Genomic DNA, 25,596 nt, shown 5'->3' on the forward strand with positions numbered 1-25,596 from the left:
TTGGACTCTGGCGAAGATGACGCCACGCTTTGGTCGCTGGAGTCCAATCAGCACGATCCGGGAACTTTCGCCTTTAGCTCTTTGTTTCTTCTGTCCCGAGTCCCTGGTGACTGCTCCAATGCATTGGCTCCAGGGGGGTGGGTGGGGGAAGCATGCTTTTTATTCTTTTAGGCTTGGTCCAGCAAGGTATCGCAAATTATGAAGGGTACAGCTGTTAATATCCACCAATCAATTCACGGCCATGAAGAGCGCGATGCAAGACGATTGTGAGTATACCAGGGACGATTAGCTTTTTTAGCGCACCCTGCTAACACAGTAGGGAAATGACTTGCATTGGTTATTCGGACTTCTTGTGAACAAGCTTAAGCTGCTTGAAAAATATAAATGTTTTTTTTCATTTTTTATTCAGGCATCCTATATACAACCAAAGGGGGGAAGAACTTGACGGTGAGTACCTACTATAGTTTTGACAATTTCAGATATACTGCAGTGGCGTATCAAGTGTGTGGCCGCGGGGCCCTGGGCGCCGGGTACCAGCTGTCCCATCTCGCAGCACCCGGCACTCCTCCCCTCACTTCCCCCCAGCTTCACTGGTTTGTAGTGATCTAGGGGAGTAAAGAAAAGGGGAGGGAGGGGGGAGGTGCTACGAAGGACATAAGGGCCCCGGTTGCCGGATCCCCTAGCTATACCACTGGTTTACTGTACTCGCCATTCGAACTGCACGTAAACTTTCGCTATTCTCTAGCAGCACGCCAAAGAAACGAATAATTTAGCTTAAGTTTAGTAAACCTTGTTCTAATATAAGCCTAATGGTTTTTTTAAAGTGTTAGGTTGTTTGTTTTTTCTGTGACTATTCTTGGGAGGTTCGCCACGAAATTGCCAAACTTCAGGCAAAAATGCCACGCATCGACCAAACAATTAGCAGTAAAGCCCAATTCTGGCACTTGTTTGACAATTTGTGTTCAAAGTTCCCAGACTAAAACTGTACGACCAGGCAAAGAAGCGCAACTTTGGTCTTGGTCTGGTTATTTAAAGCTAAAATTCCCAAACTCTGACCAAAGAATATCAGGTTTTGTTATACTTCCTCTTTTTCTGGCTTTAAGTGCCCTAAACTGCCTGACAAAGACCAAAGTATGCCTCAAAGTTCTATTACTCTTGCAGTTTAAAAACTGGCGAAGTGCCACAAAATTAGAGAAAGTGGCCAAGGAAGTGCCTGTGAATAAGAGCGGTGATAAAAGGATTGCCTCTAACTACAGACCTGTGTCGCTCTTGAGCACATGCAGCAAGGTTCTTTACGACGCGGGTATTCCACAGTGACACAAGGTCTTCACACGTTCTGCGAATTTGCTACCGTAGTGGATATTGATGGTCAGGTGGATGCTATTTGTTGGGCCTCGCAAAGGCTATACACCTTTTTCGTTTAGCCTCGTACCCAGCCACGTTGTCCCCATATCCGGTATGCGTTCTGAAAAAACGCAAGCGATTTCAACCCGGAAAAAGAAAGAAAAGTATGGAAAGGACATGACAAGAAGGAATGACGGTTGCAATTAAAATGTTAACATGTTCTAGTGTTGAGGCGAGAGGAAAGCGATGTTTTCACGCATACCGGAAGTTCCTGAATTGAAGATGGCGGCGCCCACGTAAAAAAGGTGTATTGATAGTGTCTCGCTTAAGTGCCCTAAACTGCCTGACAAAAACAAATTATGCCTCCAAGTTCCTTCACTCTTGCTGTTTAAGAACTGGCGAAGTGCCACAAATTAGAAAGTGGCCAAGGAAGTGCCTATGAATAAGAGTGGTGATAAAAGGATTGCATCTAACTACAGACCTGTGTTGCTCTTGAGTACATGCAGCAAGGTTCTTTACGACGCGGGTATTCAACAGTGACACAAGGTCTTCACAAGTTCTGTGAATTCGCTATCGTAGTGGATAATGATGGTCAGGTGGTTGCTATTTTTTGGGCTTCGCCAAGGCTATTGATAGTGCCTCGCAACGCAAATTACTGCATACACTTAAGCAGTTACCTGGAATATACTAATTTTAGGAATTTTTTCCAGCCTTCGGGGAAACACCAGGTATAAATATATATATATATATATATATATACAGGGTGTTTTTTTTATTCTTACACATATGTTTAAAAAAAACGTGAAAGCTACACTAAGGCGGTTTGTGCAGGTGGGTTATACGGCCAGGCGGACATATGTGGGTGGCTAATCTTTGCGATAAGTTGGCTAATTAATTAGAATTTGTTAATTAACTTTTTTAATTAGTGGAAATACACATATGATTTCAATTAGAAACTTCTAGAGCATCATCGAAAACCACTAAATCAACTATTTTTGGAAGGATATAACGCCGGGGAAGCATTTTACTGCGTTCTGTAAAAACGCTCCATTTGAACGCGTTTCTACATTTCGGTTTCTTATTGGAGCGCATCACCGCACCCGCGGTCCTGCTCCCCAGTGGCTGAGACGCGCAACACACGTGCGCCGTACTTCCCTCCATTCTACGAGGGAGGCGAGGAGGTGTCTTCGCGTCGCGACCACCGGGGAGCAGGATCGCGGGCGGGTAGATGCGCTCCGATAAGAAACCGAAATCTAGAAATGCGTCCAAATAGACCGTTTTTACAGAACGCCGTAAAATGCTGCCCTGGCGTTATATCCTGCTAAAAATAGTTGATTTAGGGGTTTTCGATAATGCTCAGCAATTTTCTAATGGAAACCATATGTTTATTTTAAGTAATTAAAAAGTTAGTTAAGGAATTTTAATTAATTTGCCGACTTATCGCAATGATTAGCCACCCACATAATGTCCGCCTGGCCGTATAACAAACCTGCACAAACCGCATTATTGTAGCTTTCACCGTTTTTTTTTTAAACAAATGTGTAAGAATTAAAAAAACACCCAGTATATATGTATATATATACAACACGGGCACTTCACGTCATCGTACGTGGCCTCCGAGGAGGATATGAACGAATATGTGCAGATGAATGAACCGTACTTAATCTAATGAATTAAAGAATCCAAGTTTTCAGGAACCCGCCGAAAGCCAAAAATTGGCGGAGCCAGGATATGAACTCTGGGCCTCCCAATGTCCGGTCGGGTGTGCTAACCACTACACCACTCCACCTTGGCTTTCTGGCGTTTCCTACCTGTCTTATTAATGCACAAGAAACGAAATGTATCCAATCGGAGGTGTTCTGGAAACACACGCCGCCGCGTGGAACGCGGTACGACGCTTAGTGTCACGTGGTACGTGCTCGTTTGTGCTCCAGAAACCCTCCCACTGTTTGTCTCGCCACGTGTACATGTAGTAGTATTCTTTGTTTATGAGCTTTAGAGACACGGTATCATCATCATCTGCGAGAATCAAGAGCCACGTTATTGAATATACAACACGGGCACTTCACGTCATCGTACGTGGTCTCCGAGGAGGATATGAACGAATATGTGCAGATGAATGAACCGTACTTAATCCAATGAATTAAAGAATCCAAGTTTTCAGGAACCCGCCGAAAGCCAAAAATTGGCGGAGCCAGGATTTGAACTCTGGGCCTCCCAATGTCCGGTCGGGTGTGCTAACCACTACACCACTCCACCTTGGCTTTCTGGCGTTTCCTATCTGTCTTATTAATGCACAAGAAACGAAATGTATCCAATCGGAGGTGTTCTGGAAACACACGCCGCCGCGTGGAACGCGGTACGACGCTTAGTGTCACGTGGTACGTGCTCGTTTGTGCTCCAGAAATCCTCCCACTGTTTGTCTCGCCACGTGTACATGTAGTAGTATTCTTTGTTTATGAGCTTTAGAGACACGGTATCATCATCATCTGCGAGAATCGAGAGCCACGTTATTGAATATACAACACGGGCACTTCACGTCATCGTACGTGGTCTCCGAGGAGGATATGAACGAATATGTGCAGATGAATGAACCGTACTTAATCCAATACCACGTGACACTAAGCGTCGTACCGCGTTCCACGCGGCGGCGTGTGTTTCCAGAACACCTCCGATTGGATACATTTCGTTTCTTGTGCATTAATAAGACAGGTAGGAAACGCCAGAAAGCCAAGGTGGAGTGGTGTAGTGGTTAGCACACCCGACCGGACATTGGGAGGCCCAGAGTTCAAATCCTGGCTCCGCCAATTTTTGGCTTTCGGCGGGTTCCTGAAAACTTGGATTCTTTAATTCATTGGATTAAGTACGGTTCATTCATCTGCACATATTCGTTCATATCCTCCTCGGAGACCACGTACGATGACGTGAAGTGCCCGTGTTGTATATTCAATAACGTGGCTCTTGATTCTCGCAGATGATGATGATACCGTGTCTCTAAAGCTCATAAACAAAGAATACTACTACATGTACACGTGGCGAGACAAACAGTGGGAGGATTTCTGGAGCACAAACGAGCACGTACCACGTGACACTAAGCGTCGTACCGCGTTCCACGCGGCGGCGTGTGTTTCCAGAACCCCTCCGATTGGATACATTTCGTTTCTTGTGCATTAATAAGACAGGTAGGAAACGCCAGAAAGCCAAGGTGGAGTGGTGTAGTGGTTAGCACACCCGACCGGACATTGGGAGGCCCAGAGTTCAAATCCTGGCTCCGCCAATTTTTGGCTTTCGGTGGGTTCCTGAAAACTTGGATTCTTTAATTCATTGGATTAAGTACGGTTCATTCATCTGCACATATTCGTTCATATCCTCCTCGGAGACCACGTACGATGACGTGAAGTGCCCGTGTTGTATATTCAATAACGTGGCTCTTGATTCTCGCAGATAATGATGATACCGTGTCTCTAAAGCTCATAAACAAAGAATACTACTACATGTACACGTGGCGAGAAAAACAGTGGGAGGATTTCTGGAGCACAAACGAGCACGTACCACGTGACACTAAGCGTCGTACCGCGTTCCACGCGGCGGCGTGTGTTTCCAGAACACCTCCGATTGGATACATTTCGTTTCTTGTGCATTAATAAGACAGGTAGGAAACGCCAGAAAGCCAAGGTGGAGTGGTGTAGTGGTTAGCACACCCGACCGGACATTGGGAGGCCCAGAGTTCAAATCCTGGCTCCGCCAATTTTTTGGCTTTCGGCGGGTTCCTGAAAACTTGGATTCTTTAATTCATTGGATTAAGTACGGTTCATTCATCTGCACATATTCGTTCATATGTATATATATATATACATATATACTCATTCAAGAAAGGAAAGAAGAGAGAGAGCTGGCGAAAAATTGGGCCAGGAGTGGCCTAATTACCTCGTTCCTGGCCCAATTTTTCGCCAGTTCTCCTTCCTTTTCCCTGACTGTAATGCAATAAATACAATAATCACCTTCTACCCTCTTCGTTCACAACGTTACTACGGCTGCACTTGTCAATCTTTACTCATTCCTATTATATATATATATATATATGTGTGAGAGAGAGAGAGAGAGTGTGCGTGTGTGTGTGCTCGTGCGTGTTCGAGTATGGAGGGGGGGTTTGCTGGTGTGTGTATTTTGAGAGAAGAAAACTGAAGCACATCAAGCTGCAGCGTGCAAGTGGGGACGAACAAGAGAAGAGGGCGAACTGAGATTAAGGGGAATTACGTGCTGAGTAACAAACATTTACCTGTCACAATTTGCGGTCAGAAGTGGGACTGGAGTCCGAATGGCCCCTCACGCGTCAGCAAACACAGCTTGGTGAGCCCAGTGCTGCTAATGCAGCAACTGCGGACCCAGAACGACCAATTACCTTCGCTCCACTGCTGGCTTTGTTCACGGAACAGAAACAAGATTTCGAAGGATTGTCTGTGTAGCCGGCATGGTCGAGTCTCAGCTGTAGCCTATCTCGTCGGCACAGGAGGACCTTCGACGAAGAATATCCTCATTGGAAGGAAAAAGAGGCGCGAAGAACCACACGACTCCCTCAAGGGTGAGCACTGATTCATCTAGTTCGAAGCCCCTTTGCTCGATACTGAAGCCATTTAACGGCAGCGAACCACTGCACATTTATCTTGAGCAAGCTAACATCGCTGCTGGGCACCACTGCAGTGCTAAGCCATCACGGTCCTGGCCCAAATTCAAGGCACAGTTTTAACTTACCAAGCGCTAGTAGTGGCAATTCAGGGTTGCTTTGGCGAAAGGCGTCTGCAACAAGTGCGTTACAGCGAGTTACATTGTCGTCGACAGTAACCGGGAGAAACACTCGAAGCCCTTGCTACGGGAGTTGAGTGTCTGGCGCATAAAGCGTTTGTAGAGGTTATTGCTGAAACTTTTAAGTCTTCTCAGCACTACTTCCATCGTCGACGCCATTGCAGATACCGAGGTTCAAAAGTTTGTGAGAATTGGAGTGCCGAAGACCGTTCGGGAAGCCCTGGCGAAAGCGTTGGAGATGTCAACCATCTAAAAAACGACTGCAGATGCCCAAGCTCTTGGTCAAGCATCATTACAAACTTTTACCCATTTTGGCAAGATTAGACCACGTCTACCACATCAAGATTATGGCCAAATTGAAATAAAAAGGCGATATTTCTAGTGCGGAAGACCAGGACATTTGGTGGCTGGATCTGCCGCCCCGACAGGAACAGCATATCTAGGTCCCCGGGGGCAGGATCGAAAAGTAGATATAGAAGGTAATGTTTAAGAAGCGCAACAGGACAGCGGACAGAAAGAAAGACACAGACACAACTCGGCCAACACTCCATCGTCGCTAGATATAGAAGGGATTGAGACGCAAGTGTTTTCTCGATACCGGAGCAGCAATTAACATCACCGACGCAAGGCTCGTACCGGCCAATTGTGATAGTTTTTAAGTTGCACCTCAACTGTTCACAGCCAATGAAGCCACGAGTAGTACTGAAGGAAGCGTTAAGCTTCTGGTTACCGCCTTCGATGAGGCTTCACCAGTGTACTTCGTCATTTTGTTAAACTCTGTCTTTCCCGTCGTCCTTGGCTACGAATGGTGCCAAGAGAATAGGCTCTTCAAGTTAAACACCGAATCAAAAGACCAGAGCACTTTTAGCGCACCAGTAAAAACGTCAGCCGTCGGTATTTCAGCACTACAAAGCATTTGCATGCGGTTCGGATGTCTCGCTAGCATTGTTTGGCGTCGTATTGGTTGAAAGTTGGCACATAATTCTGCGGTTCTGCTACCACTTCGGCCATGCCTCCAGTTCTAAGGTACAGTTCCCAGATGACTTAAAGGTTTACGAGGAAAAATACAACTATACGTACCGAGACTGCTTTCTTGGTATGTCTGACGGCCAACAAACCCAAGGTTAACTCTGAAGCTATTTTTTACTTGTTTGTGCTAAACTAGGAAAGGAACTAGCTTCGCTCTGGAAACTCGTTTCCTGTCCTAACGGAGAATTTGTCGCCCTGGTTATTAATCTGAGGATCGCCGACATTCATTTTGGTTCAGAGAAATACATTGGGATGCTCCAACCACTCGTTGAGGACGAAACTTTCGGACTCGATAGTGTTTCGTTGACCTAAAAAAGAAAATGTACTCTGACCGTATCTCTACCGTTGGAACAATTTCAGTGCGCATCCAATCTGACTGCAGATCAAGAAACTGACTTTAAGAAAGCATTGTTGTCACATTTAAATTGCTTTACCTCATCAAAGATGTGCTTGGATGCTCAGCATATGCAAAACACAACACTGTTACTAGAGAAAGTCGACCGAACTATCAACCTCTACGTCGCCTGGCTCCTGCGGAGCGTTAATCCATCAACAAACAAGTCGCTGAGATGCTTGTGCAAGGTGTAGTCAGTCCATCAAGGAGTCCGTGGTCGTCCCCGCTCTAATCAAACTTGATTCCTACCCTCTTCGTTTTGGTGGTCCGCTTGACCCACTCCAAGAAGCAGAGTACTTTACAACGTTAGGCTTGATCTCGGGGTACTGGCAGGTGCGACTGGACAAACCCGATGCTGAAACGTCTGCCATCGTCACCCCGGATGGCCTCCAGCAGTCCAAACGTCTTCCTTTCGGCCTTTGCAACTCATCAGAAACGTTTGAAAGACTCGTGGACAGGGTTTCTGGTAATTTGAACTGGACGATGGCACTGGTGCATTTGGACGACGTTTTATATAACACTATTTCTTTACCAATACTGAAGGTCAGTGAAGACCTCTACAGAAGTGGACATTTGTACAGACAAGAAGCAGTACATTGGTACAAGACATTCCCAAAAAGAGAAAGAAAAAGAAAACGCATAAGCGGAAAGTTATGCTCGTGCATATAAGGGAGTGTCTCAACAAAAGACTGCACTGATGTACTATTAACGATTTCTTCTGGTAACTTATTCCTTCCATCGATAACGCGGGAAAAAAAGGATATTTAAATGTGTTGTTTTCGGCTGAATACGGCCTGATTGTCTTGTTATGGTTGGTTCGCTTTGAGTGCACGAAGGGGGCCTTGAGGTATTTTTTGTGCTATATTTATTTGTTGTTAGTACAGTGCGTACAAACACTTTAGGCTAGCAATTTTTCTTTGATCGTTCAGGGTGTCCAACTTTGCGTTCGCAAGCATAGCGGTAACGCTAGGCCTTTATGAGTAATTAAAATAGGTGAACCTCACTGCGATCCTTCGCACTTTTCCAACTTATTGACAAGGTAATCCTGACACAAAAATCCAGGCATATTCTAACACTGGTCTGGCCAGTGCCTTCTAAGCTGACAGTTTAGTTGCACGTGTACAGTTTTTTTTTTCTTCTCAAGTAGCGCAAGTTAAATCCATTGCTGCATACGCTTGTGATATGTCTCCCACTTTAGGTTACTGGAGATTGTAACTCCCACATAGTTTATTTAATTTACTTTATTAGTCGTTTTATTACCTAACATATATGAGTACTCTGGCGGGTGTTTTCTTGTTTGTGATAGTGATAACAGCAGTTTTATCGTGTTTGATTTTCATATCCCATCTTTTACCCAAAGGCTTATGTTTTGCAATAATTTGTTAAGAATCTGATTCTGAAAAAGTGTACACGAGCATGTTTCAAGAACATCTACAAATGCTGCCTCTCGTGCTTGACTTACTATGATAGGCCAAATATTGCTTAAAGCTTCAGAAGTGTTTTTTTTTTTAGTTTTAAGGAGATTATTTTTTGGGACATGGGATAGACAAGAACAGGGTCAAGCCTGATTCTTCAAAGCTCTAAGCTGTGTCTCAATACCCCATACCAACAACTATGAAAGATATTCGATGCTTTCTTGGGATTTGCATCAAATTTTCGCCGTTTTATTTCACATTCTGCCACTCGTGCTGCTCCCCTCAATCATCTACTTCGGAAGAACTTGTTGTGGCATTGGGGTGACGATGAACAGTCATCGCTTTACGATCTGAAAATGGCACTTCTAAGCGATCCAGTACTCGCCCATTTTGATCCACTTTTGTCGGAGACACTTCTCCACACAGATGATCGTGGAAAAGGCCTTGGCGCAAGAGGTGGCAGTAATCGCATTACAGTAATAAAATTACTTTTTGCTGCAATTAGTAACGAAGTTATTTAGTTTTCTACGCTGGTAATTTAGTAATGTAATGAATTACTTTCAGGTAGTAATTTTAAGTAAATTAGTCATTACTTTCTTAATTACTTTTCCGAGGCCCAGCTGCGAACAAAATCTGTGACGGGGGAATCAAGAGAAAGACAAACACACAAAGGCGGGTTCGAAAGGCGAAGCGGAAGGAGAAGAGCTTTTGAGGGAAGACACTGCTGGAAGGCCAATAATCACAAAACTGCAGTCAAGACGGAATCACGGCAAAAAGTAATTGGGGACCGTCTTAGGCTACAATGAGGAGGGAACGTCACTATACTGCGCTCAGCTTTAAATAAACGCTGACAACCCACAAAATATATTATTTATGTCTTGCCAGGAGATCTATTATCATGTCAGAAGACTACCCAATCAATAGTTTGCTGAAGGGTTACGTATATTTCGAATAAAGCAAAAAAAATTAACTGCTCAAAACTAAAACCGAAACTGGAGCGGGCACGAAGAAGAAATACAGAGGAGGAGAAATTTACGGGAAGTCGCATAGCTGTGAAACGTTTTTTTAATAAACGTATTTGCACTTTTGTAGAAGCCACAAAAAAAAGATAGGTGTGATATTTTTGTCCATCTTTAGTGTCGATTGTGTGCCTTTGATGACCGACGACGTTGATTTCGAGCCGCAAATTTTGTAATGGTTAGTTGAGCTCTAATATGTCATGCACGAGTAAAAACCTTGGCGAGCATAAATAAATTGTCACGGACCCTTTAAGCTGAGACTAGAAGCTCCGCCTTCAGCGCGAGCCCGTTGCCTTCCAAAGTGCTTTGGTTACGGGTGCCTGCGCGTTCACACTTGTGTTAGCAAAGATAGAAAGGTCACGCTGAAGGCGGAGCTTCTAGTCTCAGCTTAAGGATGAACGGAGCACACGAAGATCAACACACTTTCAATCCTGCGATATGGAGTCAGGTTAAATTTTAAATATTTTGCCAAAAATCCAGAACTTATCCTGAGTTCCCTTGCCCTTCGCAGGCAAAGGCGCTTTAGTATGCTCTGTTCCCCCCTAAGATGACAGTGCGGTGGAAGCTACGCGCTCGTTGAAGCACTCGTGCGTTGATCTTTCGCCACTTGATTACACCCTCGCCAATAGTCACGCTCAAAGAGCGAAGTTAAGAGATGGAAGGGAGGGGGTGGACTAGTCCGACGATCGCGTTGCTACCACTTACACTTTGAAAAGCTTACACTTTAAAAAAAAAGAGTATCACCTTACACCCTTTTGCCCTATAGCGCACCCCAAAACTTTAGTTCGACGCACTGTGCACTATAGCAGAACAAACAGCCCCACATTTTACGAGAGACTCGATAACGGTGCGGTATAACTTATTAAACAGCTAAACTACGTATCAAATTCCACAACAAAGAAAACACTGAGGTTTTGCAGTAGGGTCAAGGAAACCGCGATCATTGTTTGTAGTCAGTTACGCGTTCATTAACTATTTTAATAAGTTGTTCCATACGGCTATCAACCCTCTCGTAAAAGTCGACGTCAGTGCGCTGTCCCGTACGAAATAGTGATATCTGGCCCTGATATATTTTATATATCGCCATATATGATAATATAAGGAGTCAAATATGGACATATACCGCTATATATGGGAGCAAATACGGAGAAACATCGCCATAGAAGTGGGCAAATACTCACATATGTGTTTGTATAAGTGCGTAAATATGGCCATATATCGCCATATACACGTGCAAATACAGCGATATATCGCTGTATAAAGGTTAAAATACTGCCGTTCACGACATATATGGGTAAACATACATCCGCTCATAATGATATATGGGCCCGTCTAGGTCGTGCAAGCCAAAAATCATATGTACTCGCCAAGACACTAGTTGATTGATCTATATTGCATGAGTCTCATGTAATTGGTTAACTATTGTTAACATCGTTAAAGTGAAGTTACTCCAGGTATTGGGACCAATTAGTTGATTCCGCATTTTGAAGATTAAAAGACAAATGAAATTTGGTTGTATGTTTGACGTGCGACAATATGACGAAGTGTCGGTAAGCGAGTTGATAAAATATTGGATTTTAGATCGCAGCTCTTAGGCGCCCGTTTCCGCGTTAAATGGTGCCGGCGTAGCCATCGGCATCAGTGAAACCGCCCCGCTAAATTTAGCGGGAAAATGAATTGGTGCTTATGTCACGTGACGTGAATTTTCCCGCTAAATCTAGCACTGAAACTAATTTTGTTCATGTTTCCCCGCTAAATTTAGCGGGGAAACACGAACCGTTAGCTTACTGAAGATGCCAGACGCTACTTCGTCGTCCCGAATCATTTTCCCTTCGAACGGCTGGGAAGCCGTTGCGCCCGGAGTACCCTACGCAGCATCTTTTAAAACCGTTCGGGCGTGCGGGCATCGCAACTTTCCGTTTGCGAGCGTCGGCGATTCATCGTGTGTTGAAAGTCGGAAGAGGTGCTCTCCGCGGTGTCGTTTATGTGTAACTTTTTTGTAAAAAAATCTGAAATTTAAAAACGCGAACCTAACAGTCTAGACACAATTTTAAATCTATTGGTGAAAAAGTGTATATTTATTTATTTATATATTTATTTGTGGTCATCGTGCGCAAAAACACACGCGCTTACTTTTTCACTTAAAATTAAAATGTGGGTTATATCTTATAGGGCGTTAAACATAGTATAACTTGCATCGTTTTGGGTTACTTTCGGGCTAAACAGCTGCTTTGGAAGTTCAAAAGCTGGACTTCATAGAGCTGTCCTGTTCACTCGGTATTGACAGCAGGGTAGACGCTAGGCGTGTTTTAGGCCAATCGTGTCTCCGGGTAGGGTGTCGTGCCTACAGTTTAGAAGCTGGAGATAAGGCAGAACACAGCACCTGCCTCAAGCTCAAGGCCCACACATAGCATTCACTGCACTAGCAACCTTGGGTACAAGTGACAAATCCTCTCGTTGTGGTCCTTGTTGTGTTCAGGACCAGGTCCTGGTTGGGATGCCCCAGAAGATAAGCCTTTTGGCCTTGCCTTTCCTTCTATCCTTTTCTCTCTCTCCCTATGCTGAAAGCGTGGATTCCGGACCTAGTTTGGCGTGTGGCTGCGTCGCTGCTGCGGATTCTGCTTCTGCAGTGAATTCGAAAATCCTACACCAAACGATTTCTTCAAAGAAGCCCAAGAATTTTGTGTGATGCGTTTAGTGTTTGGTTCTACAAATGACAGTTTGTGCTACATCGTGTTAACCTTCACGGACACCTTCCTTCTCGTTTTTGTGTTTGAGGGGTTCTCATGCCCGTGTCAACATATATCTCGGATTACACGTTTCATATCCGGTACCGTCAACGTAAGTGCGCTGCAACGTACTTCGCGACAATTGATCGTTTTCCTACAGGAACTCTTCCAGATTACCTCTAGAGTTAGGCCTTGTCTATCTCCTGGCAACCGGGAGAATAATTTCCCCGAAATTCTGCCAGCAGTCACCTTCCATTGGCCGTCTGAAATCATGTCACAACTGCAGGTTGAGTAGTGATTTTTTTATTCTCCCTGCGTTTCGTGATAACACGTTCCACGGCCACATTCTTGTGAATATACGTTTCATAGACACACGTTTTGTTGACTTTAACGTTTCATCGACACTCGGTACGCGAATGCCGAAAATCCTGCTTTCCCTGGGAATTAAGTTGAGTGAAATCAGGAGTGGCGTAAAGCGCAGTTCATGTAAAGGTTAATAAAAGTTGGTACATGCTCAGTATCCAATAGGTATTTCTCTTATACAGATGACAAGTCCCTTTTGGTGGATATTTGTAGAAAACAACAATACCTATATATAAAGGTTTCCTTAGTCGATTGGGACATATCTGGCCTCATATGGGAGGCAGATATACCCGTAGAGTTTTATGGGAGGCAGATATACCGTCGTGGGAGGCAGATACACCGTCGTGGAGTTTCTACAGAAAATATATTTGGCAGACCCAGATATGAATATATAAAAAGGTGGGCACATCTGGTCAGATATGCCTTATATAAAATTATGTGTTTTATATGGCCAGGTATGTCAAATATTTTATATAACCATATTTGTATTTTTATATAAGTCCAGACATGCCATTTTCGTAAGGGGTACGTCGAATTGAAACTTTGGGGTGTATTATATGGGACAAAGGGTGTAATAATTCACCCTTTTTTCAGAGTGTAGGGGTGAACGCAATATAGTTTGAAACGGCAAGAAGCGAGCAAAGCAGGCTCTCTTGGGCAGTTAAGTGAAGGACAAGCAAACGCGCAGATATAGCTGCTGGTTCGTTGTGGAAGGAGATATTTCTTGAGCCGCCCGCCGCCCCTTTTTTCTCTGGTGGCGTTTCTCTCCAGAAAACATCCGGGCCCTTGCATGACAACGCGCGATAGTTTCTGGTCTTCTGGTGTTATTGAACAATATTCCACGAGAAGAATGTCCTGAAATTTGCTGACCAGTGCTCTTTAGAGAAAACGATTCGACTTCGTCCGAGTCAGGAGAAAGAAGCTTAAGGCATTTCCTCAACCTTGTGCAAAATGGATTCGGGAACGATGTAACCGTTCGCCAAAGGCCGCACAACAAGCAGTTTAGCACATCTCAAATCAGTCGTTATATGTAAAAAATAGCTACCATGGCCCAACCAACTGAAGTGCGCTTCTCCAAACTCGGGAGGAAGCAATGACATCAGCCATTAAACGACCAACTTCACCGTTGAATGAACAGCGAAACCGGTAGGATGTCTGTTTTAGTTATATCTTAAGAAGCTCCATATTAAATTTAACACTTCCGTCCTTATCGGCACAGATTACTGCCTGATAGAATTTAAAAGTCATTTCGAAATAATTTCATTAATTTTCAACTGTAATTTCAATGCAATCTAATTACCTTTAGTCTGTGGTAATTTGTAATGTAATTTAATTGCATTTCCGTATTCCTGAGGGAAGTAATGAAAAGTAAAATTTATTTACTTTTGAAAAATAATTTTGCCATTTTTGCTGGACGCTCTGTTACTTCAAGAAACTCCAGGCGGTGCTCAAAGAGTAATTTCCTGTGCAAGTCGCCGGCATAAAGAACAAGAAGAGAAGTGTCTGGAATGTTTGGCATACTTCTGCGCGGTGCAGTAAGTTCGTCCGCACATTTATGGTCGCCATTTTATAGCGGCTACTGAGATTTCAGCTGTAACCTTTCTTCAAAACAAACAAAAATTGACCGCGAAGCTTGCACGTTGGGCCATTATCCTACAAGAATATTACTTGGAAATCATACATCGCATTGAACAGAGTCATAAAGAAGCAGACGTTGTTTCACACAACCCGTTAGAAGGAACATCCTAACGCTCCGGAGTATGACACTTGATTCTTTGGCACAAACTTTAACTTATTACCGTCTTGAACAAGAGAAAGGTGCGAGGCATCGTACAAAGGATTGCATCACCCTTTTCAAGGGTGCAGCGGCTATGTCTGGCATATTGCACGGAAGACGGTTTACTTTGTCATAGCGTCCCCAATCTTCGCCAATGGTTACCGGTGGTCCCGGCTGCTTCCACAACTGCTGTACTTCACCTCTGGTATGACGATCTGATAGCAGGCCATCCAGGTCAGGACGAAACGGTAGCCAAGCTCTCGGAACGATATTTGTAGCGCGGTTTTTGAAGAGGCGTTTTTCAGAATGTACCTTCTTGTGAAACGTGCCAACAAAGACAAATCCCAAACTGCTTACGGATCATCAAGATTCATCCTAATCCACCACCACAAGCTGCTTTCGGGCTTATTTGTCTGAATCATCTGCGGCCATTTCCGAGGTCACAGAATGTCAACCGTTTCGTAATTGTAGCTATTGACCATTTCACAAAATGGATCGAACTGCGTGTTGTGTCCACGCCTTCAGTTCCTTACGTCGTGGAGTTTCTACGGGAACGAACAGATCTACGTCACGGGGAACCACGCCTTGAGCTCACCTGCCATGGCACCCCACTTAGCTCTCGACTTTTCCGATATCAGCTGGCAGCCATTGAAATACAGCACGTGCAAGCAGCGCCTTATCGGTGTCAAACTAACAGACTCGTTGAGTGTTCTAATTGCTTGTCACAAACATCCTATAGGCATACGCAAAAACATCACATGACAACTGAGATTTTTATGTAGTATACGCATCCTTTGCTCCAAGTACATCGCAACAAGTAAGTACCCTAACCGGTTCATTTCAACTGGTTTGCAGTAGAACTTGGGTTCTAGCTCAAAAGTCAACGTTACCCGCAACGTGGGGCCACAGAAGACGAGAAATCAGTGGTCACTTCGTGAGTCCAGTCAATCATGCTCGATGGAGGACTCGTATTGCCATCCGCAGAGCCCAGCGGCAGATGCTAACCAACCACAGGAAGGACGATAGGCGTACTCTTCGGGGTGGCATCGGGGCTCGTGCCCCCCCTGGTGAGATCCGGGGAGGGGGGGCAGAGCCCCCTCCGGGCCCGGGCCATGATCCCTACCGAGACGCTGTTTACGTGCCATGTAACGAGCTTCTATAGTAGTGGCATATAAACAAAATAACGCCCACGTTGCTTTTATTGACAAAATACATGGAAAATGGAATCCCTGCGTGCTTTCGTTAGCTTCAATCTCCAGTTCTGGCGAAAAGGTAACTTGCAGCACCCCCCCCCCCCCCCCCCCCCGGAAAAATGGAAAGTCTACGCCAGTGGGAAGGACAGTCGGATGGCTCCCACGGCGACGGGCAATCTTGTGCTTGTGCGTCGGCCATTGAGAAAAAAGGGAAGGGCTACAAAACTACTTCCGAAGTACGAGGGCCCTAGTGGAATGCTTCGACAGCAGGTCCTCTCAGCTACCGAGTACGAGACCTAAACGAAGAACGCGGAACAGCCCATATATTTTTTTTTGTAGTACATCAAAGTCAGCTGAGCCTCTACGTTTCCAGGCAGATCCGCAACCAGACAGACTGTCGAGGACGGACAGTTAACTAGGGGGGAAAGTGTGTCAGAAGAAAACCGAAGCACATCTAGCTAGAGCTTGCAAGTGGGGTGCGAAGAAGAGAAGAAAGAGGGCGACTTTCAGATTAAGGATAATGATGTAGAGAGTAACAAAAATTGATTTGTTACAATATATATATATATATATATATATATATATATATATATATATATATATATATATAATAGTACACAAATTTTTAGGGACAATTTTACATATAGCCGTAAGCCACGGACATTTTTTGTTTGGTTGGAGGCGTTGAAGGCATGTCTGTCGGGCCTCCCTCTATAACTATGTTCTCGATTCTTATCTCATGTTGTCACACGCCTTTCGATCGGGCTACTTGGTTCGTATTAGACATGATTAAAATAGCCCGAACTTGACATGTGAAAAAGTGTGCATCTTTATACTTGTCAAGTTCGCGCTATTTTAATTACTTATCTAACGATTTGTTATTTGGCGTTCGTATTGCGTAATGTATAAAATCTATAATATTATACATTTCTATACATTATACGTAACATTATTAACATAATGTATAGTGTTTAAAAATATTTTAAAGGAATATATTTTATATGAAATTGTCAAGTTCAATTTTGAAAGAATATAATCGGCTCTAAACCTGTCATGCTTCGTCTGGAACAGCTAGGAGAGAGTAAATTTTACTTAAGTTGTGTTTCTTCTCTCCTCTTAAAATGATGGCTTACGTCGCAGTGTCATTAGTTATGGAGCGATGATAAGATGCACAGGACCCACGACACTTTACGTTTTTTTAAGCTGTCAGTAGAGACGATACCTAGTTCGCATTCTCAACATTTAATATGAGATGGGATCGAAGTTGGACGTATTGGCAGTTGAAATCATTGGCTCAGTTAGGCATACTTTGGAGAAAGCCTTCTCTGGAATTTCTTTTTCTGTTTGGCTCTGCTATACGCTATACGCCACAGCGCATTAGCGAAGTTCTTCGAACTCTCCATTTGAAGAAATGCATAGACACTTCAACACCTCTGCTCGCTGTGTGAAATGCACCGTTAAAATATAGCGAAGGTATGGAGCAGTGCATGTTGTGTGGTATTAGAATAAAAATTGGTTATTAACAATTTGGTAAGCAAATTCGCCGCGTGACTCAATTTTGAATGTTTTGTTATCTTATACTTTATTTTTGCGCAGATAACTTTTAGAGCAAATGAGAAATAAAAGTCGTATCTAATAACGACGGCGACGGCCCGTGTCTTGTAATTTTGCTTCTCATTATAATAATTCTGCTGCTTGATGGTGTTTCTTTCTGAAGGCAAGACATTTGCAATTTAAAAAATGTATAAGCATAATAGACGTTTCTAATGTCATAAATAACCAATGCCCATGTTTGCATCAAATATCGGTGCAGTTACTCTTAGTGGAACGAAACCAACAAATATTATTTTAAATACGTCTCGATAAAAAATTGGAGTCAATAATCCATCACCCAGGTCTAATGCAATGTCATCTATAGAAAAGATCAAAATGATCATACAATTGTTATAAAAAAATTAAATAAAGCACCTCTTTACTTTAATATGTACAACTAAGCCCTGGCTTGTAACAAACTAGCTCCTGCTTCATTTAAAATATGGAAACTAGTGAATGTTATGACGTTAAAGGCATCTTTGCAAAACAAAGCGAGATAGGTTAAAAAAGATAGTTATACAAGAAATGTATTTGTTCTCGTAAGGCATTTGTTCTCATTGTGCCTTTTTCAGCTTGGAGCGGGGGCCCATGCACGATATGTAGTGAAAACAACTATGTGTTCGTGCGTAGTACCGGGTACTTTCAAGAAATGGACAACCTAAAAATTCATCTGTTGCATATGTGAGTTGAAGCTTTCTAACGACTTAAAGTTCGTCGGGTATCATTTGAGGCAAGCTCTTACATACTACACTGGGTGTAACAAACTTTGATTGCTACTGCTATATTGAAAATTTATATTAACACCTTTCCAAAAAGCATTAACCTAAACGTTACTAGTCAAATAAACTCACGCAATCAAATCAATGCCTGACTTTACTGAACTCAAATATTTGCCAAGTAATTATTAAAATATCAGGGTTTACAGTATGACATTTCAAGCCTATATTTCTGAAAAAGCAGACAGGATTCTAAAACACTAAGACTCGATAACTGTCTCTAATTAGCATTCAAAAGAAAGCACATTCTTGTCTACTTAATTTTCTGAGAAATAAAAAGAACTAAAATATGCAAATATTTATGTCCACGGAGGCGTTAGACGTGGTGCGGTAACCCAATGAAACAAAGCCGAAAAAAAAAACTTGTACCACATTAGCAAAAAGAAGTCGCTATTTAATGTTTTTTTTTTTTTTTTTGAGAATCAAGCGTTAAGTACTAGTTACGCTCATTTCCTTATTTATTGACTTCAGGGGATGCCCCAAAGGGGCAAAGGTTCACGTAAAAATCGCTTGTCTTCCACCTGGAAGAGAGCCCTTTAGCCGACTGGCAGCTGCTGAAAAAAATCCGCCTATTTGTAGATTCAACCCCCTACCTCACCAAGATCAGTGGAGTTCTCTACCAACTGAATCCAACAGGGGATGGCAGTCGGTAGAGCAACCGTATGTTAACACCTTCCACAACTCTTGATCATAACCACTGCAAGGGTGAAATCAGAGGTTAATGATTGATATGATGATTGAGAAAGTCTCCAAGGTGGGGAGGATTTACGTCTGAATCTTTTGATTTCCAACTGAAATGGAGCGTAACTTATATCATTCATTGATCACTGATTTCACATTTCCGGTGTTTGTGATCAAGACAAGTGGCATCTGTTTGCATCTGTTTCCTGTGCTGACTGCCAAAGCCTGGTTAGCTCTGTTGGTAGAGTGCTCCGCTAGTCTTGAAGAAGTCCGACGATTAAATCTCGGAGTAGGCGGATTCTTTCAGCGGCTGCTAGTCGCCTAAAAGGCGCGGGATTCGTTCTACTTCAGGTGAACGTAAATTTATTAATATGTTCATTTCCAAGGAAATGTTTTAAAGTGAAACATTTTGACTCTGGACAGTAGCAGCCAGGATGGATCAGTCAATCACAAGGCCTATTTTGTTGTAACAACTTATCAAAATATCAATCATAATTTTTTTAGGCTCGCGAAATATTTTAACATTTGACAGGTTAAAATCGACCATGAAGCTACGAGTATAAGATGAACATTGCTGCCACAAACGTGCAACCACCAAAAATTTAAAGTATTGTAGCGGTAGTTTGAATAATGAGATAACTCTCTATTTTAAGTAATTAAACTTTCATACTTCAGCTCCAAAAGGAGCCAAACAACGTTCATAAACGAATGCAATAAAGAATTTGTGAAGTATAAGCTTACTAAGAGAGCTCCCGTCATGGAAGACCTTGTTGTGCAGGACACGCCTCTTCTGCTCCGCCACGAGCTTGGCGACGAATATTACAGTCGGCGAAAGGAACTGCTATGCTCCGTGGTGATTTCAGTTCTCTGATTCTTCTCGTTTTTTGTCTGTAGAATCGGCGATAAACACCAGTACAGCTGTTCCCATGAAATGCCTGACATTCTTGCGAAATTGCACCACTCCCTTAAGCGGGAATTTTTTGAATGCATCAGAAGGTCAATTCAGGATTGCGTACGGTAAGCACCAAATTTCCCCGTCCTAGCCGTGTTCAAATGGTAATCCACCTTCTTATACTCAAACTTGTAAACACTTCCGGCTATCACTCGGACACTGCCAGTACCGTATAGACTACTCCAGGGGTCGAAACACGCGACCCGCGACCCTAGGAAGCTGCCCCCAAATGTCCCGTGGCAGCGAGCTACCGTTCCAGGGCCTCGAGCGCTGCATGCGCTATAAATAATGACCTACTGTTGTGAATTCATTTTCACTGTAAACTTATATCTTTGCTCTTCTGGAGTTTTATGATATTTGGCACTACTCTGTTTCCTTTCTGATTGAGGATTGCTTCGTCCTACATTCCGTTAAGACACGAGTATTTTTTGGAATTCTGGTATACAACTCACCAGGAATGTAAGAATTTCCGTTCGAAAAGAATTTCTTTCGAGACCAACTGAACTCTAACACTTCCCGAGCGAATTGAGTGGCAAAGTAGCGATTGTGGCCTTGGTATCTAGTTGTATTGAAACAAATTCCTCCGAGTTGGCTGGATGGTGGTGTATTAAATACTGTAATCACATTAGGTGCAAACCCGAAGTAGTTGTGTGGATAAATCGAAAGCTGCATACGGTCCCGACAAAACGGCTCTTTTACAAAAAAGCAAACAGCACGATATCCCTTCTTTAGTAAATCTCTGCGTGTCGCTGAAAAACTCGGTTGCTTTGCAACGTGGAAAACTATCGCTCTTCTTGTTTTCTTTGTCCGAATATATATGAACCCTCCCTTCTCCCCGCCCTATCTTGGCCCTCGACATTTTGGGGTGTGGCATCTAGCCCCTACACTCAAATGAGTTCGAGACCCTTGGACTACACACTCCTTGTGCGGTCCAAGTTTGACGAATAGTTTATTAAAACATGTATTGCATCTGTATGGGCGACAAATTAACATCTGAATATTGTGTTTGGAATGGGGTTTCAACTTTTTGGTATATCTTGTACCAGTGGCGTGACGGATGTTCTCTATGTCTGGTGTTGGTTTTTATTTGTTCCTCAGTTGTTCTAAAGTTATTTCACATTTTTTCCATAGTTGTTTTATACTTGTTCCATAGTTTTTTTTTAAATATTTGTTCAATAGCTGTGTCTTATTTTATAGACTGTCTGTATTATGTTGCTAAACTGTAAAGGGGGGGGGGGGGCAGGCCTCATGCCTTTATCTCTGCCGCCTTACGCGGGAAAGATCCACAAACAAACACAAAAAGAAATTGTTGAGTTGAACTCACCTCATCTTATGGTACCCCGAGTTCCACCCCACGAGAGCAAGGCAGCCGCATTTAGTCGCTAGCCGCGATCTTAGCAGGAGCGCAGCAACTGAGGTGGAGGCTCCTTACGCTTGTTCTTATGTAGGTCGCCACGCTGTCCGCGACTTGAGGCAAACTATAAGCCGCTACGAGGTCCGACGCTGCGACAGGAGCAACATCTTGCGTCCGCTCGCAACGACTATTCAAGCAGTCGCCAAGATTGCGACTAGCCAGTAAATTGGCCGCTGGCTTAATTCTCTGATGTGTTTATGTTGTCTCTTAGGGACCACATTTGGCGCGCGGGCGGTACACAAGCCTAAACATGAGAATCGAAGCACGTGCCAGGCATCCCAGCCGGTATGGGTCTTGCGTGCTGAGGTTTCTTAAAGGGCAACTCCACTCAAAAAGTCGGCACTATCGGAATGACTCATATCGCTTTAGGGGGCCAAAATACGGTCATGCCCAAATATCACGTCAAACCGACGCTGCATTACAGATCAAAACCAATATTAAAAATGTTTTCCCGGCTCGGTTAGCGGCCCGAAAGCGAATGAGCAACGCTGGCACCGGGTGAGCTAGTGAAGCAACACTGGGCAATAACGTAGGTTTAGTCCTACGCTTTCGTACGAACGCCGCGGACTCTTCGTTCCCCGTGCCATTCTGCGATTCTACTGACGGCAAGAGGTGGTTGCCACGTTATCCTGTGTTCTCCTATTTTCATTAGCGTCCAGGCAGTTCATTTAACTCCAGCATTGCTTCCGCGACAGCGCGGAAGAGAGCGAAGCGGTGCTGCTCGCTCACGCGCGTGTCGTGGAGCCGGAGAGACTCGCCGGACTCGCGTTGGGCAATGTCGAGCACGACTTGTAGTGCTGTGGGTTGTACCAACAATCCGGTGCGCAGCCCGGAGCTGCGGTTCTACCAGTTCCCGAGAGACCGGAAGAGGCACAAGGTGTGGGCCGGTGCCGTTCGCCGGACTTCGGAAGACCGTCGACTCCGAGCTCCAACGCGAAGCTCTGCTCCCAGCACTTTACTTTAGACACCAACACACCGGGATCTGCGGCTGCTGACTGTTGCGGGTTTCTCCACGAAACAAGCGTCTTTGAAGAAGGATGTGGTGCCGTCGCTGTTCGCGTACCGTCCGCCGGCTGCTCCTGCACGATCGGCCGGACGCAGCAGGTCGCGGCTGATCTAACTAACGTGCACATAAAGGCACCTAAGCTTTGACAACCTACACCGCTTGTGGATACATCTGTCCATCTATCTCCTATTATTTCTTTTTCTCTCGGTCTGCGAGCGAGAAACAAATACAGTCACGCTGCGCCGGCCCTGACCGCGTCATATTTATAGCAGTCGGCTTCGCTTTTCGGCCGGCAAATTCATAACTACACACTGAAACTTACTAAATTTGGTGTATATGAACAAAGTGAAGCTGTAAAAAAAGAAAATGTGCAATTAACCTTCTGATTTGAAACTCCGCGTGCGACTGAGCCGACATTGTCGGTGCGTCGGCTGAGGAGCGCGGGACGAAACCTAGGTCATGCCGACGACCCGCTACTAATATCAGTGTTGCCAAGCTGCTTCAGCCCGTAGTTTTGGTTTCGCCGTGCCGCCGGAACGATACTTGGATTCGTGATATCTACAAAACTATACACACTACAGAAAAACTAATTACATCTCGTGATTGAGGGTCGCCGACTTCGACTAAGCAGATCATAACCCAAAAGTTGTAAAAATGGAGTGGAGTTAGAAAAAATCGTAAGGGTGCAGGCGAGCTGGTGAATATTAACCATGGTGAATTAACCTGAGACTGGGGTAGGGAAGAAAATATATTGTATTATATATATATTTTTTTATTTTTTATATTTTTATTATTATATTATATATATATATCATATTTTTACCTTATTTTTTTATTTGTTAATAAGGTTGTTTTAAGTGCTTGTGATTCTCCAAAAACCTGTAAACTTTTTTTTTTGCTTTGTTTGGGTTTTTACGTGTATTGACCCAACTATCGTTTCAGTGTGGGTTTTTTTTTTTGTAGAGAGGGCGTGTTATGTTTCAGAAGTATGAACTGTGTATGGAATAGTATGGGGAGCGATCCTTTTGTCCAAGTTTGAGGGTGGATGGATGTTGCCTTATAACGTCGACCTGTAAATGTTGTCAACGTTCTTGCATTGTGTGATGAAGGCTGTGGCGCTTGCTCTGTATAACATCGTGCTTTTGTGTTGGTGGAGATGACCTTGAGATTGAAACTATATAAGGAGGTGGACTAAATAAATGAGTTACCTGAGTTTGAGATGTCGTCCTGTCTATTTTCTTTCCCTTCTACTTCTTGATATTTCTTCTCCACCCCAGTCAATTCAAGATGGAGTGAAGTTGCTCTTTAAAGAAAAATTGGTCGGTACATAGGTTTATTATTTGCTGTATAGATTTCCATAGAAATACGGCCGCAGCTGAAGAAACATCTACGGGCTCCTGCCGCGTGAAGATGCCGGATGCTCAAGAAGCGGATTCCCGTGGCTCGGATTTCGGCAGTAGCAAACGTGCAGCCCCCCCCCCCCCCCCCCCCCCCCCCCCGCCCACCATCTCCGATGCGTGAGATATTGCTTTGAACGCTTCGCCAAGTCGCGTGAACTGCCCGTGCCGCACAGTGTGCGTACGCGCGCTCGGCCCCTATCCAGAGCGACGAGCAAAGCAACCACGGCTGCCGGAGCGGCGTCCGTCGCCGTTCTAATTGGACGGGAGCGTATCGTGTTGAAGCGAGAACACGAGCGAGCCAGCAGATAAGGACGCGCGTGCGCACTGCGCGATGCTCGGCAGCAGGCAGCGATCTGTATGACGTCACTTCCGTGACCAAGCTTTAGTGACATTGTCCCTCCAACTTTCCACCCCCCTTCCAAGCGCGGAGAAAGGCGTAGTTCTACGTCAAAAGGCGTCCCGGTCAAAACGCGGTCCAGTGATACACGCGCAACGCGCCCACTGTCGGGCGGCGCAGGAACCGCTCGCTTTTATATATGACAGCTCAGCGTCCTCCTCGATGAGGGGCCAATCCGGTGCCAGCGTCGTTGCCTTGACCCGTATCGCCTACGCTTTACAAATACGCTTTCCGCGTCGATCTAGATGGGCATCGCATCGGTGCGGTCGTATATCCCTACTGCGTGGTGCTCGTTTAAGACCCCAGGCTACCGGTTGTGCCGCACTGGCTAAATTGCTGATCTACAATAGGGGCACCAGACGCCCACTCAGCAAGTCTAGCTTCCAGCTGTATAAACACAAACACACCAATATATTGTCTCTTTTATGTTCCAGTCATTTTGCGTTATAGTATATACGATGTTCAACCAACTATTCCATGAACTGATTTTAATGCGGTGGTTTCAATCCGATGTTCAATATTTATGTGCAATAAAAAGCGTCCGATTCGCTTAATTCCACATCAAGAGAAGTAATGGAGCATCATATCTGGTTTTGTTTTGGGGGTTACATGGTATTGAAATAGCCGTATGGCACCGTCTCAGCTCGCCTGATTACAATATTGCAATCGCCGTTGGGGCCGCTAAATGAGCTCGAATAACATGCAATTTAACCGCTTCCGTAGCAGGGGTATTTCATAATTATGACTTCTGTATTATATCTTGGGTACGATGTATATATGTATATATATATATATATATATATATATATATATATATATATATATATATAGGTAAAGTAAGGTAAATATAAAAACAATGGACCGGGAAAGTTAATAAGTCAAAAATGCGTACTTCCGTAGTTACTAAGTCGAGGTTTATTACGACATTTCGAGGGGGGACCGCTCTTCATTTCATATATATATATATATAGGTAAATTAAGGTAAATATAAAAACAATGGACCGGGAAAGTTAATAAGTCAAAAATGCGTACTTCCGTAGTTACTAAGTCGAGGTTTATTACGACATTTCGAGGGGGGACCGCTCTTCATTTCATATATATATATATATAGGTAAAGTAAGGTAAATATAAAAACAATGGACCGGGAAAGTTAATAAGTCAAAAATGCGTACTTCCGTAGTTACTAAGTCGTGGTTTATTACGACATTTCGAGGGGCGACCGCTCTTCATTTCATATATATATATATATATATATATATAAAATGTATTATACAGTAATCTAGATTTGCATATAAGAAATTAAAAACTTGC

The 25,596-nt window shown here is 43.9% G+C and overlaps 1 protein-coding gene across 1 annotated transcript in view; it reads left to right on the forward strand.

Moving 5' to 3' along the window:
- The window catches only part of LOC120845954, a 42,091-nt gene extending 22,104 nt beyond the window's left edge, over window positions 1-19,987 (forward strand). The window contains exons 6-8 of the mRNA XM_040217514.1: window positions 410-447; window positions 18,232-18,340; window positions 19,792-19,987. Of these exons, the coding sequence (XP_040073448.1) occupies window positions 410-447; window positions 18,232-18,340; window positions 19,792-19,987 (343 nt within the window). The remainder of the gene's footprint in view (window positions 1-409; window positions 448-18,231; window positions 18,341-19,791) is intronic.
- Window positions 19,988-25,596: the final 5,609 nt, after the last annotated feature.

Source organism: Ixodes scapularis, unplaced genomic scaffold, assembly GCF_016920785.2.
Source record: "Ixodes scapularis isolate PalLabHiFi unplaced genomic scaffold, ASM1692078v2 PGA_scaffold10__122_contigs__length_95168666, whole genome shotgun sequence".
Taxonomy (NCBI): domain Eukaryota; kingdom Metazoa; phylum Arthropoda; class Arachnida; order Ixodida; family Ixodidae; genus Ixodes; species Ixodes scapularis.